A 19,963-nucleotide genomic window follows, 5' to 3' on the forward strand; every position below is an offset into this window, starting at 1 on the left:
TGAAATTTGTCAAAATAAAAAGGGAGAAAATTCAACATGATACAGGGCCGGCCCTGTGGCTTAGCGGTTAAGTGTGTGCACTCCACTGCTGGAGGCCCGGGTTCGGATCCTGGGCGCGCACCGACGCACCGCTTCTCCGGCCATGCTGAGGCCGCGTCCCACATACAGCAACTAGAAGGATGTGCAGCTATGACATACAACTATCTACTGGGGCTTTGGGGGGAAAATAAATAAATAAAAAAAATTCAACATGATACATGTGACAAAAAGTATACTGATGGCATACAATTGGATATTCAACAATATGAGATTGGTTAAATAGAAACAGTCTTACACAATGACATGGAAAGACTGGTGTTTTAAGTGAAAATAGATTATAAACAGCATGATCCCATTTCTATAAAATACATACCAAAATGTTAATGATTACCATGATATGGTAGAACTACATTGGCTTATTTTTGTTACTCAATATTTTCTAAATTATAAATACCATGTATTGTGCAATAAATGAAAAATAAAAGTAATATTTAAAGTATGTGAGAACTCGGGGAGTGGTTCAGCAGAAGCTGAGGAGCCGAGGCCTGGGAAGGCGTGAAGGGCAGTGGAGCCTGAGCAGTCTCCAAGGTTCTGCGGGAGTCAGCCACGCGGAAAGGGCAGGAGACACGGATTCCAGGCAGGAAGAGAAGCGTGTGCCAAAGGAGGAGGGGTGGCCTGTGGTTACAGAGTGGCTGCGATCAGGTCACAAAGGAGGGCCCTACATCTGGTTAAGGAACTTGTCGGCCGTGGGGGCAGCAGGACTTTTTGCAGGGGGGACAGAGTCAGATGTACTTGAGCTCAGTCACTGGTGACTAAGCAGAGGGTGGACTGCAGGGGATGAACCTGGTGGTTACTGGCAGAGCTAAGAGAAAAATGTAGATTTGGAGGTTGAGATCAAGAGAGAAGGACTGGAAAGATATTCTGGGAATAAAAACGGCAGTACTTGGTCAGATGAAGGAGAAGGAAACGAGTCTAGGATCTCGCAAGCTGATGGCGGGCTACCGGTACAGGCAGAGCCGCCGTCTAAAATAGAGACTAGAGGCAGAGCGGATTGAAGGGGTATCGTTTCAGTTTGGGGTATGTGGGATCTGTTTGTGGGACACCCAAGCAGATGACAGATAATGAGCAAGAACTCAAGAACAACGCCAGACCAGAGCCATGAGGCTGGAGTCGGAGTGTGCGAGGTGCTTCCCCTGTGCCGGCTCCCTCCTGCTGCCAAGTTCCCATTGAAGAATCCCACCCCCCATTCAAAGCCCCCATCCCCATTCCCCAACCCCCCCATCCCCACCCCTATAAGGGATGTCAGTGGGAGTGACTGGCCCTCTGCTCCTGGGATGGACCCTTACTGCTTAAGCCTAAAGTAAATTCTACTTCCTTCAGGGATGGATCAGAGCTGGGGCTGAGAAGCTAGGAGAACTGAGTGACTTACCTATCACTTGAAATGTCTTTATCAAGTCCATGAACTACTGTCTTAATTTTTTTCAAATGGTAGCCAAGTAATAAGCAAATGTCAAGGTTCAAATTTTAAAAAACAACTCACAAACACAAGGTACTGTCCCTAAGACATACAGCTGAAAAGAAGAAAAGAAGAAGAGAAAGAAGAAAAAATATGAAAGCAAAAAAAAAACAAGTAGCCGAGTTCTTTCCTAAGTTCTCAACAAGAAGGCAAGCATCTAAGAGCACAGACTTTAGCATCAGGCAAATCTGGGTTGTGAATTGGAGCCTCAGTCACTGACAGGCATATATGACCTGAGCTAAGTCACTTAACTTCTCTAAGCTTAAGTTTCCTCTAATGGGTAAAGCGGGGGTGACAAGAGGGATGCGGTGGAGTGTTGACAGTACAATGCACATATTTGACCCAGAGCCTGGAGATGGTAAGACTCAGTGAAGGAGCTGATGTTACAGGACCTGAAGGCTGAGTGTTTGAGCAAGTCCCTCATGGACAGAGCCCCCAGAGGAGGTATCCATTCTTCACACACAAGGCTGGAGCCCTAGAGTGGGTGCTTTCCAAGTAGTAAATACCTGGCACATAGCAAGAGGTCAAAACGCCGCTAGGTGGTCTGCCACAGCTGCTGTTATCTATAGTCTAGAGTATTCGCCTGAAAGCCCCAGACTCACAAGGAATGCAAGTCAGCTAGCACATGTCTTAGATGCCAGTGGTTATCATGTTGGTGTGTTTACGGAGGGCAGGGGTAACAAGCCAATAAGAGCCCTATCTGGTACTTTTACTGCAACTCTTAGGGGAGAAAACAATTCTCTTTCCCTTGGGGTTGCTAGCATGGTAGAATCTAAGTCAACAGAGAACAAAGTACAGCTGAGTTAAGAGAGTCACCTGATGACTCAACTTGAGCCTAGGTCTGACACCCTGGATTTTCTAGTAACATGAGCCAAACCTCTTTGCCTAAGTCATGTGAATTGGGTTTGTCACCAAGTCATGGACCCCTGGAGTCCGTAAGTCTTAGCCTTAGATGTGGGCGGCCATGATCAACCGAGAACACCAAATTAACAAGACTCGTGAAGAGAAGGGAAGGAGGAGAGATTAGGGGTCACAATGAAAATTAAGATAAAAAATATATGGGGGGAAATGACTTTTCTTTAAAGTGAGAGAAAAAAGCCAAGACTAGCAACAACAGAACAGTTAAAAGGGTATTAAAAAGGGGCCAGCCAGGTGGCGCAAGCGGTTAAGTGCCCGCACTCCGCTGCAGTGGCCCGGGGGTTCGCCAGTTTGGATCCCGGGCGCGCAGCGACGCACCGCTTGTCAGGCCATGCTGTGGCGGCGTCCCATATAAAGTGGAGAAAGATGGGCACGGATGTTAGCCCAGGGCCAGTCTTCCTCAGCAAAAAAAGAGGAGGATTGGCAGATGTTAGCACAGGGCTGATCTTCCTCACCAAAAAAAAAAAAGGGGGTATTAAAAAAATACAAGACTAGGATACAGCCTTAGAAACATACAGATTACTGATCAGAAAGAAATAGCTCTAGCAGATACTTTGGCCTGTGTATTAGAAATTACTGAATTGCATTAATTTTCTCAGGTGAGACAATGGTGCTGTGCTAAGGTGTAACCATGTCCTTCTCAGGAGAGGTGTGCTCAGATATCCACAGTGAACTGTCACGATGCCTGCATGTCTGTCACATGTTTCAGCAAAATAAAGTGTGTGTCTAGAGAAAGCAAAGGAAGTCAATATTTTCATAACTGGTGCACCAGGTGAAAAGCATAAAGTGGTCACTGCAGCATATTTCAACTTCCAGTAGGTTGGAAAATTTCCAAAACAAAAAAAAGAGAAAACAGTGAGGGATTAAAAGTAGATGAGGGGAAAGGAGCAAAATAGAAGCAAGAAACTTGAAAATTAGGAGTTATAAAATGGGATGAACAGTAAGGAGAAGTTCTGTCAGAAGGGTAAGATATGCTAACAAGGCTTCAGAACAAAAATAGCCTTGATAAACTAGGAAAAGCCAGAGGTCAACCCTGGCTGAAAGCAGCCAAGCGGAGCTGGCAGATGGCTCCTGCGTGAGAAACATGCCAACTTCCCACAGCGTGGATGGGCTCAACAGACCACCTCCTGGGCAGAAGTAGGAGAAGCTGCCTGTTGTCCTAATGACTGTCTGGTTTGTGGTGTCCCTGTTGCAGAAAGGGTTCTGTTAGTTATCAACAGTTGAGAAAATGCCACATCTCCCCAAAAGGTATGGTAAGATATTCAGACTGGAGTTATCTCATTCTCCATCCGAGGATAGTCAATCACCCTATTTGTTTTAAGGTGCCTGAAACAGCAGTTCAGAATTGGGATAAAATCCAAAAGTACCCACTGTGCAGACAGAAGATTCCCTAGGTGGGTATCAGGCAATGTACAGCATGAGGCACAGTCCTATCCATCCCTCTCTCTCATGTAACAGTCAGGTCCTTAAGAAGCTAACAGCACTGCTTCAGAATGATAAGGTACTGGAAAAATGGAAAGGAGCCAGGAAGGGGCAGTGAGGCCAGAACATTCAGGAACATTTACAAAGTAGGGAGAAAAGGAGAGAGGGTCCATGGGAGTGGTGCTGGGTCAAAATCAGTTCTGACAAGCTAGAATTCCTCTCCATGCCAAGGATTCTGTTTTTGTTCCATTTTTGGTAATAGATCTTCTCCCTCCCTCTTCCCAGGTCTCTGTAGCTCAGCTGGAGCGGTAGCCCCATCCCGGTGTTTCTTTTCTTTTTTTTTTTTTGTGAGGAAGATCAGCCCTGAGCTAACATCCGTGCCCATCTTCCTCCACTTTATGTGGGACGCTGCCACAGCATGGCCTGACAAGCGATGCATCGGTGTGCACCCGTATCCGAACCTGGGCTGCCAACAGCAGAGCGTGTGCACTTAACTGCTACGCCAGGGGGCCGGCCCCCATCCCAGTGTTTCATCAAACTTGTCTTCAAAGGCTAAATGGCCAGGTGAAGGCAACGAGGCACTGGTCAGGAGGCATAAGGAGAGGGAGGCAGCCTCCCCTCCAACACCTGGAGGCCAGGCAGGCAAGGGAGGGCTGTGCTGACACAGATGTGGGTGTGGCTGACTGCCAAGCTGGCCACTGGGACTAACACAGAGTAAATAAAATCAAATCCCTTTATCAACTGTTTTCAGCAGGAACAAATTTGGATATACTTAAAGCCAAATAAATGAGACAGTAATATGGTAGCCCACAGCTGGCAAAAAAAATGGCTCTGGGCCCAGTTCCAAATGTTGGTCAATCCCCAGTACGGATTAGGCGCATGAAGAATTGGAAGGAAAAAGAGACGCAATTAATTATCAAACTTTAATTGACAGACTAATCTTACAGGATAAACAATAAGACAGCTAGTCAAGGTTACACTTTAAAAAAAATCCAGCAGCGCAAATCTAATAGACTAAATACGTTCATCTCCTCTCAAACAGGCATTTGATTTAAAAACAAAAACCAGAACAGAGTGTATACCACAAGGAAACATGGTACTTACGTATATCGTCAAATAATTCTGCAGAACTCTTTAAGAAAAAAAGAGGTTCTTAGAGATGTAGAAAGCAGTAGAACCACCCAGCCTGGCAGGTAAATGGACCAGATGTTCTGCACATCAGAGGGCTCCTGACCACCTGTGACTTCAGGAAGGCCACCAGGCCCTATTAAGAAGCAAACAGGTGCCAATCCTAACTGGAGATGCCTTAATCACAAACCTCTAAGACAAAGGGACCATCCTTTTCCAAGACAACAGGCGTGAACAGAGGCAAGAAGCAAGGGAAAGAGGTCTCCCTCCGAAGATGGGGTGGAAAGAAAGCCTGCCCTTGCACGGCCGTTAGCACGCCGAGTCTGTCCCTGACGAGGAAAGGGCGGGCCAAGTGCAAGAGCCCAGACGGCCCCTCCAGGCACATGGCTGAAGGATGAGGAAAGTAGCCCCTTCTGGCCGAATATGGCAACTTTTCAGAGATGTGGCAACGTGGCAAAGTTAGTCTCCTCGGCCCTCACAGGGTAAAGCAGCAACTAAGGAGCCTACTGAGGCCTCACTGGCACTACTGCATCCACGAGATTACAGGAAAGTGCATCCTTAGCCCAGTCTGACTTCATTTAAAAAGAGCTAGTGCTACTTACAAAAGGCCCATCATCAATTAAAATACTTAATACCAAAGAGTTGCAGCAATTCTCGAGTCTGAGTTCTCTGACCAGGCTGACTGAAAGAGCCGAGAGGGGCTGGGCCGCAGCAGGGATTACCTTGTCATTATTCTGCCAACCCGCCTCAGGGAGGGAAAGAAAGGCATGATGTCTGTGCGCTAAGACCTGCAGGAGGACCAGCAGCATAAATTCTAGAAGAGAAAGCGGCCCAGCAGGAGGCTCAGAGAGGTGTCCCACCCGGAAGAGATGGCCAGCCCCTCGCCTACTTCCTGCACACTGGAGCCCCTCTCAGAACCAGCTCTTCCTTTATCCGCCTGCACGCCCTCCGCCACAGTGAGGGAGGGTCACAACCCCAGGGAAAGAACCAGTCCCCTCCGACAGTGACGAAAGCGTACACAAATGATCCTGAGGAAAAAATTAACACTGTGATGCTACCTAAGGGGAAGAGTACTTCAGTTTGCTAACAGAGATTTAGTCAGTACATTCCAGACCGTAAGAAAAATAGGAAGAGATCGTTCACGGGACCTAGTGACAAAACAGTAAATACTGCTGTGACCCAGACACAGACTCAAATCAAATACTTCTCCCAGTGGCTTCTGGTGCTGTCCCCCTCTGCTCTCCTGAGGGCTTCCAGCAAGGTCTCCATGCAGACAGGGCCAGGAGCCAGAGCTCAAGATTGTTCTAGTAGATTTAGTGAGCTCTGTGATGCAATACCCAAACAGCTCTGTACGAAAAGATGTCATTTACATTATTATTTATATATAATATCTTGAAGTAAGGAAAAAAGCACCATTTTACTTAAAATAAAAAGGCTCACACAGGCTTTGGTCCTGTCCTGAAATGACGCCAGCCTGAGTGAGAAGCGGTTTGGCCCTTGGGAAGCAGGGAGACTACGGAACACACGCTCTCACTGGGAGGAAGGGACGTCAGATGGCACCGGAGGCAAATGAGGAGACCTGGCGGGGAGGGCCTCTGAGAGCAGCACTGCGAGGCCAGTCTGGGGACAGAGATGCCTGCTTCGAGAGAACAAAAGGGGGTGTGTGGCACTGTCAGGACAAATCTCCAGGACAGGGGCGCTGGCCAACAAGGGCAGTATTCAAATGGAGATGACGCTCTGCTTGCTACACCATCGTTTCCTCTGTAGACCTGTCAACTGCAGAGGGAGGCTTCGACAAGTAGCAAAGAAGCACTTTTTTCTCCAGGAACTGCAGGCCAACAAGGACAGAAAAGCTGCAGTTACTGCTCCTTCTTTAAGGGATGAAAAAGAGGCCGCTTTTTGGGTGCTACACTTCACATACGTACTTATGCCCCCCAAAAAGCAAGAGTCGATTTTCCTGCCCAGATGCATAACTTGGCATTGACTACACCATGAAAAGCACGAGTCTGTCTATATGGGCTGGATTCCTGAACTACAGCTTAGAAGGGAAGGGCGTAGAATATCATCATTAACTGGCTCACAAGGAATAGTCATCTTAAGCGAACACATGCTAACACATTTCACAGAATGAGGGGTAAACAGCCTAGAATCCAAAACATGAAGTTTGGAAAATCTCTCGCCAAACCTTACTATGAGAGCCTGCAACCAGTGAGAGGAGAATTGCAGAGACAGCAGCAGAGAAACAGCAAAGAGCACAAAGGATATCATTCACCAAAAGAGTTGTCCTCATTTCAGAGTCAATCAAGTCATAAGGAGACAACAGAAGTTCACATGTACAAAGAACGTAAGGGCTAAAACCAGAAGAGGGTGAGCTAATAACAAAAGCGGTTTATCCCATCTGCGATGTTTAAATACATTGACCAACCCACTAGGTCAGACGTCTTCTTATCGAGAAAGGCAGCATCTCTGAACCTGGGATGAAGGACACTTGAACATAATGCATGAGCAGAAGGACCACATGGAGAAGCATAATTGAAATCATCAGTGGACTGCTAAGAATTTCTTGAAACTTCTGAAGAAAAAGGATCTGGGTCTGTGGCTATATGGCTGTATAAACTGTCTTGCACCTGGCTCCTCCTCAAAGAGGCCTCTGTCAGCCTGGGAGCTGCGGCTTTTGAGCAGCACAGCCCAGGCACACCCATGCCAGGCTGGGCCTTAAGGCCCAATCAGTGAGAGCTGCAGACACCATCAAGCCAGCAGTGGAACTCCCCAGAGATCAAGGCCCACAGGGCAAGATGTTTAGACAGGAGTCACCGTGAGAGACTCTGCTGCTCAGCAAACACCACAGCGAGTGTGAGGGCTCCCCGACCTGGACCAGACAGCTCTTCCTCTCCCACCGCACGTTCACAAGCAGCAGCATGGTGGGAGAGAGGCCAGGAAAGGAAGCATTGATGAGGTACAAAAAGAGGAACTGACATCTTTGGGTTTTTAAACAAAAACTCAAATCTAGGAAGTGAGAAAATAAAAAAGGGAAAGAATTCAATCTGAATCAATGGACAGAAAAATATGGCTTACTAACCCCCCCATTTTGCATACAATTTTATATGAAAAAGAAAAAAAAAAACACCCCAACTCATTACAATGCAGTCCAAATGTTTGCAACCAAAGATTTATGAAAATATTTCAGTTGAAATCACTTAAAAAAAACCAGAAAGCTTTCGATCAATCCTTTCTAAACAAAATTGGCAGATCTACTCTCAAACACACTTAAGAGTATTCCACACAACATGTTCGGAATTCAGATTTATTGATTTCCATTGTATTGACTTTAAAAATGGTATGAAGCTGACTGCAAGAAAGGGAACCGGTGATTTTAAGTTAAAATTAAGCTAATGGTGAAAGTACATCACCTCTGGCTTCAGTCACCACATCGCCTTAGACTGGAAATAGGTTTTTTTTTTTTGAACAAAGTTCCAGAACTCTGAAATCCAGGGATGCTGCAGGCCTCTCCCAGCAATGTCCTTCACTTTGGGTCAGTCTCCTGGGCCAGAGGTGAAAGTGCTTTCAAAAATACTGCCACTTCCCCAGCACAGTGTCTTTGATTGCATCCACATATTGAGTTGGAACCCAGTACACCCAGTAGTAAGAGGCTTCCGTGGGGCCCAACTGAAACGCCTGGAAGGGAAAAAGGAAAACCAAGCGGTACTTCAGAGGTCGGGAGACCAAGCAGGCAGCACAACAAACATGGGGGAGGGCTCAGAAGTGAACTAATTAAAAAGGGAAGGGGAAAAAACTGTGTACATGGGGAGCATTCTCCTGTCAGAAAAAAAAAAGGAGGTGGGAGAGAGAAGCATAGCCGACCCTACAGCAGTGGTTCCCAAACCCAAGGGTGCATTGGAACCATCTGGAGGGCTTGTTAGAACAGATGGGTGGGCTCCACCCCTTAGAGTTTCTGATTTGAGGTCTGGGGTGAGGCCCAAGAATCTGCACTTCTAACAAGTTCCCAGGTGATGTGATACTGCTGATCCAGAGACCAGTTTGAGAACCACTGCCCTAGAAAAACTGTCACACATGCACAAAGAAACAGATACAAATGTTCAAAGCAGCACGATCAGAAATGATAAAACCCTGGAAACAACCTACATATCCATCAGTAAGAGAACGCAAAATTAAGGGTGACGTGGCCCATTCACACGAATACTGGATCACTTTTAACAGGTATGAACTGGATCTATAGTTAATACAGACAGATCATAATGTCGAACCAAAAAAAGCAAGCTGCAGAACGATACATACCATGAGACCATTTACGAAAACTGAAAAAACACAAAACAATACTGTATCTTGTTCATGGATATCTAAGAAATAAAAGCATAGAGACGGGAAGGATCCACATGACAAATCTTGATAATGGTAACGGGGGAGGGGAAGACAAGGGGGAGGTTTCACTGCTGGTAAATTTTATTGCTTTCATTTAAAAAAAGGATTTAAAGTTACAAAATTTTTATAATTGTTATTTCTAGGTGATGGATATTTGGGTTTGTTAGAGTATTCTCTATTCTTTCCTGTATTTTTAAACACTTCTCTAAAAATGAAAAAGCACAACCACCCTTTCCTAACGTGAATCACGATACACGCTCGAGCTAGTGCAATGGCATCTGCAGAAAGAAGGAAATAAATATCGTCATTAGGACAGAGGGAAAGGTGCTGCTTAATGGAGTTTAGAAAAGAGAAGGGGCTCTGAGAACCACCCTCTGCCAGCAACGACTCCAGAGAAAAAGGAGCATCTAAACTAAATACTATGGCATTAACCCGGCCACACCAATTCCTTAAAAGATGTCCACTCAACTTGTTTGAAATCTCTCGCACCAGGCTGCTTGAAAACGGGTTGTAAACCCCACAGGGCCAAACTGGAAAAATGAATGTGTCAAAAGGAAGTGAAGCAGCCCAGCTGAGAATATTAAAAGCCAACTTTCGAAACAGAAAAAATACCTGAGGAGGCAAAACAAATCCATCTGTAATCCTTTAAAGACTACAGAGAGACTAGGGGTGGCACGGCTGCCAGAGGGCCTGGAAGCAGCCCAGTGGCGTCGTCATCACCCCCAGGAGGACCCCCCAGGAGCTTGGTAGCCCAGGGACTGCAGTCCTAACCATGCCTTGCTTCAGCACCTCCGAGCTGACTGACACCAGCAGGGCAGGAAAGGGGACAGGACTGACTTTTCCTAGAGCCAGGGGATCTGCTATCTGCCCAGAAAGAACTGCCATCGTACTTTTCCTGGGATCTTCCAACACCTCTGCCGTCGACTCTGGAACAGCGATCCGCAGGTCAAACCACTAGATAGTCCTTCTCCCTGGGATGGGGCCGACACAGCTACACCACCGGACACTGCAACATCCGTCTCCACAGACAGAGAACGGCAGGCAGCCCCGCGCTTACCCTATTACTGCTCAGGTCAGGTCCGTGTCACAGCAACTTTGGAGTTTAGGTAGCTAAACTGATCACTGAATTCTTGGCCTTGTTCCACACAGATGTGGGGAATGCCCCCAAAGAGTCTGTCTCAGGAAAGAGCAGCCCACCCTCATCAGAGCAGACCCTGTCCTTCCCACAGGGTCCTTGGCCACTCAATGGCTACCCATCACAGAAGGCGACTGCCTGTGTCCTCACAAACATCAAGGCCCATGGGAGGTTTTGTTTTATACGCAAGACAAAAGTTAAAATGAAAACCCACAAGCCATTCCTCCTCTTGATATTTATTTTCCTGGTCTAAAAACAAAATATTACAAATAAGAGGGAGGCAAAAGAGATAAAACATATCCTCTTTAAACTGGAAGGCGGGGTGCAAAATAAACAGAGCTAGGAATAGGTCATGAATTAACTTCTAAGTAGATGAAGAAAACATGAGGATCTTAAAAACCGTGCGTCTTCTGAATACCGAGTTTTCTCCTCAGATAAAAATCCATTCCCTGCCAGAGAGCAGAAGCAGGAGTCTAGTGAGAGGCTACACCACTCCGGCTACTTACCATCATGTGGTAGTCCTCATGTCCTTCGATAGGTTCACTGACCACATTTTTAATGGAGCCCATGGGCAATTTCTCAGTCCGCTCTAAGTTGAAAGGGATTACAGTGATTATTCAAAGGCCCTCCTGTTCTACTCCTGTGACTAAGCAGTCTCTCATCAGGGCTGGTGGCTTTGGGATCAACTGTAAACACAAGTCACCCATGCCCTCTAGGGATGATGGGATAGGATCTTCTATTCAGTTCCCCTAGAGCCCTGCTTGGGAGCTGGGAACTTCTCAGGAGCAAATGGGGAACAGGACTTGGCAGTGGTATATTAAAGGCCCCTGAAAGGAGAGATTTATCTTTCCTGGTGTTATTTTTTAGTCTGATGATTAATAAATACCCAGAAATTCCTTTGCACTCTTATTGCCCAAGCCCAGCACTGGCTAAGGGCTTCGGCACGTGGGAGCCAAGAAGACCAAGCACAAAAAGGCAAGAGCAAGGCCCCTATGAGAGCAAACCTTCATAAAGCCTTCAGAGGAAGGGGCAATGCTTTGGGCTTTACGACCAGTTTCTATCCCAGGATGCTGCTCACTTGCCCTCCCATCCTCATTCATGACCTCCCCTGGTCCCCCACCCCTCCATACACACACACACACACACAAAATTTCTCTTGAAACATTTATAACCTCTTACGATTAACACTCGAGAGACCACTTATGACTTGGGGTCAGAAGACATTTTGCAGCAAGTTTAAGGATGGCGGGTAAGAAAGAGGAGGCAGCGAGGGAGGGAGATGATACTGCTGGAAGTGAGCCAAGCACAGCGGGATGGGGGATGACGGCAGGAGAGGTGTGGAGCGCCTGCGCAACAGGAAACCACCATCCAGGAGCAGCAGACACCTCAGGGATGGGGAGAAGTTCTCAGCAAAGAGTTAAACCAAGTTGGAAAAAACTCATTACAGCCTTTGCAGAAAGAAAAATCTGGAAAAGGTAGAATCTGAAAATAGGTAAGTTAACAAAATAGACCAAGAACTTAGAGACCTGGGTTCTACTCTAGTTGGTGATTTGAGATATTTTATTTCCGTATTGTGGGCCTCAGTCTCTGGAAAATAGGGGTGGGGAGAATGGACCTGAGGATGTTCATTCAGGTTTTGACTTTCAGTGGCTCTAACACAGTGACCCACAGGCAGGACCTGACCAGCAGCTGTCTTTAAGATGGAAACTTTTTAAAACACCAGCCATCTTGAAATGTCCAGCGATCTCACACAAAAATATGGATCTCTGGCTTCTCTTGAAAATGCAGAAGCTTTAACAATCCTGGGCTCACCTTGCTGAGTGACAGCAATCAGCTAGATTAGAGCCTCGACTCCCCTACAAACAGGGCACCTGCACTCCCGTCGCAGCTTCACGTGTTCGCCTGTTCGCGTCTCCTGCCTGCAGCCTGTTCTTCTTGCTCTGTTGGGCCTGAGGGTGTCAGCACTGCCCCTACAGAGGCTTCCACAGAGCATTCAAGCTGCAAGTAGGAGCCTGAAGTGTCCCTCAGGAGAGCACCCCATCGACAAGGAGGCCAACTAGCTGCTGGGATGGTCATTCCACAGCAGCTTCTTGCCAGCAGAAAGATGAAGCCAGTGGCTAGTAGCCAACTCCCAGAACAAGTTGTCCTCCTAGGCAAGTTCTTATGACACTCAGGTGACAGGACTCCTGGGTCAGTGAAAAGAGTGCCTGAGGCACACGGGTACAGCGGTCTGGGTAGGAACGAAAATCTCAGCCTTGGCCAACCCGTGAAGACATGAGAAGTTCACGGCCATGCTTGTTAATAAGGCTGGTGAATAGGGAGGCTTTCAATAGCTCTGAAGCCCCAACACATCAAGATTCTTCTCAAGCTCTGCCTTCACGCCAAAGCAGGAAGGCGGCTGCTCCTACAAGCTGAAAGAAAACCTCAAAACACAGGGACAGGAGGTTCTCATTAGACCCTGCAGTTATGACGTGTTTCCTACACAACTTCATAACACAAAAATATTCCCTGAGGAACCAACGAGCACTTACAGACTTAGTCCTCATCCAGACCCCTCTGCATGCACCTACCCTCTCGGCCCTCAGCGTCCTCCTGGATGAGCCCTAGCCACTGCCTTCAATCAGGCCACCTAAGTGAAAGGAGTCTAGGAAGAGGCTGGCGTTCAGCAAGTTAACGCAATGATGGAGAACCAAGCAAGATCATCTGCCAAGTCACGAATAAGTGAGGATCCGACAGAGGCAGGGCAGCTCACAATTACAGAAAATTGATGATGCGACAGGCTCTGTAGAAGAGAATGATCTATTCAAGGGTTCAAAGGCTCTTGGAAAAACTGAGGAAGCCCTTAAATATTTTCCAAAACTTGCTTTAACCATGCAGTTAGAGTTGAATGTGAAATGAAAAAGATAGCAAGTTATCATAAAATTGTTAGAAAACTCAAGCATTTTCGGCATTTCAGTCTTTGTTCATTTTAAGAACCAGGAAAGGGTTGAAAATAAGAGACTTATTTTCATATTTTAGATGATAAAAATCTCACCCCCATCACCCCTGACCCAATTATTTTCCATAAAACTTTGCTCCTATTTTAAATTGAGTCACACTAAATGGCCTATCTCTGAAACCAATTAATCTCAGATGATGGGATCCCTATACTTCTCTTTAGCATTTACCTCGAACACTGAATACCTACAGTGCTGGCCAGAAACAGGTGAATTAGGCATGTTCGGTTCCCTCCAGGAATCTAACAGGAATCTAACTCATTCCTCTCAGACAAATCAGAGAGGAATGAGTGCTCTGGGGCTCTAAACGGAGTGCTCAATGAACAGAAGCAGCAGCAATTCACTTGGAGGGTGGGGAAGATACCACGGAAGGCGTCATTAGGAGAGGACACTTAAGCAGGGCCTTGGAAGATGTTATTAATAACAAGGAATGGGATGAAGGCATTCCAGGTAAGGGCACAGCACGAGCAAAGATATGGAGCTGTGCAAGGCATGCTGGGAAGTTCAGTGAGTAATGCAGCTGAAATACGTAGGGGACAACAGGGTGAGCGGGGCAGGAAGGTAGGTCAGATGTTTAAACTTGGGCTGCATCATTGAGAACACTGGACACTATGTTTAGGCATGTTTGAACTTGGCCTTAAAGAGCCAAAGGTTTTTGAATATCGGAACCAACGAGGAAAAAACAGTACGGAAGATGGGCAGGACAGAAGAGATCATAGATGGGGCAGGGAACTAGGTTAACTTGCTTTAAAGGACCAAGTTTAAAGATGCTGGGAGTCTTAACTGGCACAACAGAGTGGCAAAGAAGGAGACACAGATAATTCTGGAGTGTAAATGACAAGACCCTGAACCATCTGGGGGAAAGGCGAGGGAGGATAGTCAGAGACACTTCCCAGCAAACAGCAAGCCTGACCCTCCATGCACAGGCAAGGGTGGGTAGGAGCAGGCAGAAGGTAACCAGACAGGGAGAGAGGGGCAGGTCCCTAGTACTAGGAAAACTGCACCCAGTACAGGAGCCAGCTCTGACCAAGAGGGGCCAGACAGGTGACATAAATGAATGAAGCTGGCTACTTATAAGATAAATGGGACAGTGAGCACTGTAGCATGGCCCATCTGGAACTACTACTCGGCTCCAGCTGATCACTGCCAGGTGAGAATGCAGGTCCAAAATGGCTAGATCTTTCGATTTTTTTCAAGAGAAGCCAAAAACATCAGATCAAGTGAAATCTCCTGATTTATATAGATTGTGGGTAAACCCACAAAACCCTTGTCTATGGAACAGACCTGGCCCTCAGGTCACACGTTTGGGACCTCTGGTTTTGGGTGCAACTGAAGAGGCAATGTTTGATGGCCCTGAGATCAGAGGGTTGAAAGAATGAGAGAAAACCGTTCAAACAGAAGGGAAGCATCTAAAATCAAAATCAAAAGCCAGGAGTAAGCAAAGCACAGCGGAGAGAGATTTCCGAGTGAAGAGCAGAATCACACCCAAGACGGGGCTGTGGGGTGCCAGAGGCAGGAGCCGGGAAGACGCTGAGGGCAGTGACGTACCTTTAGTGCCAATCCACAGCTGGTCTTGTTCTAGCTTAAAGGTGAGTCTCACTTTCCCTCCGGACTTATTGTACATGCCGGACAAGGGTACCGTTGGCAGGCGCTCCTGGAGGCACAAGAGCATGGTAAGAGAGAGCAGGACCAGAAACAAAGTAAGACAGAAAAAGGAGAAGGGACAGGATGCAAGGACGTGCTCACAGGAACCTCAGGAAGTTAGAGGGCAGGCTGGCTTGATTTCAGACCGCTCACAGAGGACTCTGGCTTACCTGGGCACCCTTAACAGATGGCATCACATCTTCGGGTTTTCCTTTATCCAAGACTTTCCTGTGTTGCTATAACGTAAGTTAGGAGAGAAAATTAAATCAAACAGTTGACTGCATTTTAGTCATGTTACTACTTCTCTGAAAAAGAGGACGAAGAAAGCCTTAAGGTACTGGTTCAAAAGCTTTCACTGTCTACAGATTATGGGTCCTTCGATAGGACGGGGTGGTGCTATCCAGCAGAAATTGCCATGATGATGGAATGTTCTGTATGCGTGCTGTCCAAAACAGCAGCTGTGAGCCACATACTAAATGTGGCTAGTATGACTGAGGAAATGAATTCTCAATTTTATTGAATTTTAATCAGCCGCATGTGGCTACTGTATTAGAAGTCAAAGCTCTAGAGCAAATAGGATTTCCAGATTGCTAATTCAAATAAACTCCACTCCCCCGCCACCCCAAATCACCACTGAAAAGATTAATCCAACAACAAGCTAAAGACAGCCACAAAGGGTGCTGTTCTCCTGGCAGGTACAAAATGACAGCCATTTCTGTCAACTTAAACTCCCAAAGCAGCCTATAACAAGCTGGTGATCAGCCTAACTGCGTAGCGGGCACTTCTTCAGCAAATGCAGACTCGGCCTAATGCCCAAGTCTTCCCCACTGCCCCACCCTCAACCCCAGCTACACAGAAAGCTCGAAGGACCACATTTCCAAAGAGAAATGCTGATGACTCTATAGCCTGACATTAACAAGTCTTTAACCCCACCCTCAGCCCAGGAGTTTGAGGCGGCTCATTAAAGGTTCTAACTAGGCTCCCGGCCCCCTTAAACTCAGTCTGGCCCAAACGCCTGAGTCTTATTTCCTCTCCATCTGTGGCTTTACAGGCATAGTCACTGTCTGATAAAGCTAGAACTATGGGGCAGTGAGTGGGTAGAAGGTAAAAATGTAATCAACTTTAAGAACCAGGTGGCCATGAGGCAGCTCAAATCCCCACTAGCATCGCAGAAACCCTCTGGTAGGAATAAACTCAATACTGCTGGATTGCCAGCAAAGGGGCACCCTATATATCAGCCCCCAGATTCCTAAAGAAGCTGACAAAAAGCCAGGAAAATGGACCCCTCTCATTGGGCCATGCTATACCTCATCTCCGGCATCAGTGAATCAAAGCATCACCGATCAGAAGCTTAACTGCACTCATACCTCACAAGTACCTTTTGAAGAATTTTCCCTCCACTGTGAGAAGAGTTCTAAGCCTGTGAAGCTATCATTAGTAACTCAAAACCTGTATTTAAGAGGCATGTTATGCTCCAAGGGTGTGACCAGTGGGAATGCTCACTCACGTCTGACAGGCTCATATTTAATGATTTCATACATGTGGCAGAGGAAGACAGGAAAGTGGGGATGAACTCAAGTGGTTACAAGACAGTATGACCCCATATTTGGGGGTGAAAGTGTCCAAATAAACACCTTTTAGATGTTAATACAGTGTTATAACCCCTTGTTTGAGACCCTATGGACAGATGTTTTGGACTTTTATAAACTCCAAAAGTTTTAGGGATTTTATAAATCTAATATAATTTTAAAATACATAATATCCTCCGTGGGGTCTGGGGCAGCACCTTGTCACCAAACATGTTAATATATCTACAGCAAAACGTGAATGTTCACACTAAATCTGGTCAGTTTTTGCTGCCAAATTTATAAAAACACTTTTGGTTTTCAAACTCTTTTTGGGTTTTGAAGCACACATAAGGGATAATGGACCTGTAATACACACTTGTGTCCTTCTCACACTGTTGGCCATATGCCTCGGTGCCTATGGTCACTAAAACCAATGTTGGTTCAAGTTGGTCTACTCTACTCAGGACACAGGGTAAGTTGAGAATACCTATTTTCCTGGAACACTACTAAGAGTGGCCAGGAGGCTCCATAACAATGAGGAGGGTTTGCTAGGTGACAAGATGGCAAGTAATGGTTCTTCCAACCAGTGCCTTCTACCATGAAATACTCTCATTCTTCCCTAGTTACAAAAAGAATTTTAACGGCTACAATGAGCACAAGACAAGCCTGGATCTCTTCCAACAAAAACGAGCAACAGAGAATGTGAAAAATCAGGCCCTCATTCTATGGACCAGAAGGGGGGAAAAAAAAAAAATCAGCATAGTTATCTTCCTAGTCAGCTTTATTCGGCTTCCTGAAACAGTCAGTTTTAGAAGAACCTCTGAAAGCTATTGATTTCCATGCCTATCCAGAAATGGGCTTGTTGACTTGGGGGAAGCCACAAACCAAAAGACAAATAAATGTAAGCACTTGTACAAAATGAGGGGTTAATTCTAGTAGTGGTATTTTTCTCCGGCACTAACAGGAGAGAAACCCACATCTGATCCCTTTCAATACCTCATGTGAAGCCTCCCTTTACGATGGCCTTATCCTACAGTAGATAGACTTGAGACACACTGACCCGCCAGATGAGACAAAGTTGCAAATCTCAGGTAGTTGTCACCTCCACTCAACAGCAAGCCGCACCCACTGCTGCCATAAATTTCCATCATGGGCCCTGTCCGAAAAGGAGCTTATTCTAGGGAGAATATAACCGGCCTAGGCTCGAGAGGACAAAGCCTCCAACTTCCCAGGACTAACAATCACACGACAGACTCACTTTCTGCCTGCAGAGAGGCTCCTTCTTGTTCTCTTCCGCCTTCGCGTCCTGCTGCGCAGCATCTTTGGGCGTGTTGACTGCTAAAACATCATTTATCGTGGAGCCAACAACCATGATCTTGGCCCCGCTGGTCACTTTTATTTCTCTCAACGTCTTATCCTCAGGGACGAGTCCTTTATACATGACTTTCTGCATGGCAGGCGGGAGACCTTGGTAAAAGGTAGAAGACAGCAAAAGGAAGGAATGAAAAATGTACCTGGACCACAGCCCTTGGGCACCAGATCTGGAAGTGAATATTGCTCTACCGTCTACTACTCTGGGGAACTCGGACAATTCACAACCTCTCTGAGCCACAGTTTCCAGAACTTTATAATAGTGATAACAGTCGTTACTTCTGTATGGACTTGTTTTAAGGATTAAGAGATGGGAAAAACACAGACTATTTAGTGCAGCGCCTGCTATTCAGTAATTTTTCAATAAATATTTGCTATCATTCATTCCAAGTTGTTCCTCAATCATGCTATCACTCAAACATTAAGTGAGAGTCCACAGGCCTCAGGAATTCAAACACCACGGAGAACAAAATTCCTGTTTTTATGAGCTTACAGGCTACATGAAGAGAGCTTAAAAAAGAAATCATTTCTGATGGCAGAATGCTGTAAACGAGACAAAACTAATATGAGCATCTGCCAACAGGCCAGCATGATAGTCAACAGCAGTGTTTCCTAAACTTCCCTTGCCAGAGTGACCTAAGATATTTGCTAAAAATAAACTTCTGGCCACATTCCATACTTACTGAATCAAAATCTCCACGGGGAAGGGCCTAGGAGCTGTAAATTTACCAAGTGCCTTAGGTGATTTTTACTAGAGATGTTTGGGCAACACTAGTTAGAAGCATGGGCCTAAGAGTCAGACCACGGTCTGAATCCCAGCTCAGCCACTTACTAGCTGTAGGATCTTGGATCTCATTTTCCCCATCTGAATGATGGGCATTCTAGTACTTAACTTCGGAGGGCTGTTACAAACACTGAGGGAGCTGAGGCAAGGACAGCGGCCAGCGCAGTGCGTGGCACAGTGTAAACACTAGGGATCGGCAGGCGGGGTGGGAAAGGCCGGCTGTGGCTGTCAGTGCACGGGGATTACCTGTAATCGAGTGAATCTTCTGCTTTAGCTCGGAGCCTGTGCTGTCCAGGGGGAACTTCACGTCGTGCTTAGTCTTGTTCCAGATGATCTTCAGGTCCACCAGCTCCCTCCCCGCGCCGCCGCCCGCGTCCTCGCCGTTGCTGACCGAGGCCTGGGCCGCGGGGTCCCCAGGGGGCTGGGCCGGGGCCGGCTGCAGGCTGCCTCGCGCCGCGCAGGAGTCTTCGGTCGCCGCCCCCGCCGCGGCTTCGGCCTCCACGCAGTTGAGGGGCCGCGCGGGCTCCTCGGCCGCCACCGTCTCGGCCTCCGTGTCCATGCCAGGTTCCTCCATGCCTGCAGGGGGGTTAGGGGGTGGGCGCTCGCCGCGGGCTGGGCCTGGGACCGGCCTCTGCCCGGACGCCGCCGGACTACCGCTCCCCGGCCAGGCTACTCCTCCCTGGGCCAGGCCGCATCCCCCACGGAGCGCCCGCTTCCCCTCGGCCCAACCCGGGCGCCCGCCACCCGCGCCACACTCACCATCCGGGGCTCCGGCCGCCGCCATGATGATTGTGTACAACACCCACTGCTCCCGCAGAGGCCGCCGGGAAAAGGCGAGCTGGCTGAGATTGGCCCCCGCAGCAGCCCCTAATCTCGCACAGCCTGGCCGGAAACAGGTGGAGGTCTCTATGGAGACCCGCCTCCTCCACTTCCCCGGCCCGGCCCCTGCCACGCTTTAGCTTTCAGGAGCCGGGGCGGGGGGCGGGCCAGGGAAATCGCCCGCTCGACGGGGTCTGCCCCCTAGAGGCCGAGCGGGGCTGCAGCCGTGCAGGGGGGCGTGAG

General features: G+C 47.4%; 1 protein-coding gene across 4 annotated transcripts in view; it reads right to left on the bottom strand.

Annotated features, from left to right (window-relative positions):
- UBFD1 (ubiquitin family domain containing 1) overlaps nt 1-19,817 on the bottom strand; it is a 33,095-nt gene extending 13,278 nt beyond the window's left edge. Inside the window, exons 1-7 of one of the 4 annotated variants that reach the window (XM_058569861.1) lie at nt 19,661-19,817; nt 19,148-19,477; nt 18,005-18,213; nt 15,349-15,414; nt 15,083-15,188; nt 11,045-11,127; nt 4,800-8,698 (exon numbers count right to left, since the gene is read on the bottom strand). In XM_058569861.1, coding sequence (XP_058425844.1) covers nt 8,588-8,698; nt 11,045-11,127; nt 15,083-15,188; nt 15,349-15,414; nt 18,005-18,213; nt 19,148-19,477; nt 19,661-19,685 — 930 coding nt within the window. In that variant the 5' untranslated portion in view covers nt 19,686-19,817 and the 3' untranslated portion in view covers nt 4,800-8,587. Of the gene's footprint in view, nt 1-4,799; nt 8,699-8,728; nt 9,682-9,903; nt 10,988-11,044; nt 11,128-15,082; nt 15,189-15,348; nt 15,415-18,004; nt 18,214-19,147; nt 19,478-19,660 lie in introns of those variants that run through there. The other 3 variants (XM_058569859.1, XM_058569858.1, XM_058569860.1) reach the window with 3 other exon arrangements.
- Nucleotides 19,818-19,963: the final 146 nt, after the last annotated feature.

The sequence above is a fragment of the Diceros bicornis genome, chromosome 26 (genome assembly GCF_020826845.1).
Source record: "Diceros bicornis minor isolate mBicDic1 chromosome 26, mDicBic1.mat.cur, whole genome shotgun sequence".
Classification (NCBI taxonomy): Eukaryota; Metazoa; Chordata; class Mammalia; order Perissodactyla; family Rhinocerotidae; genus Diceros; species Diceros bicornis.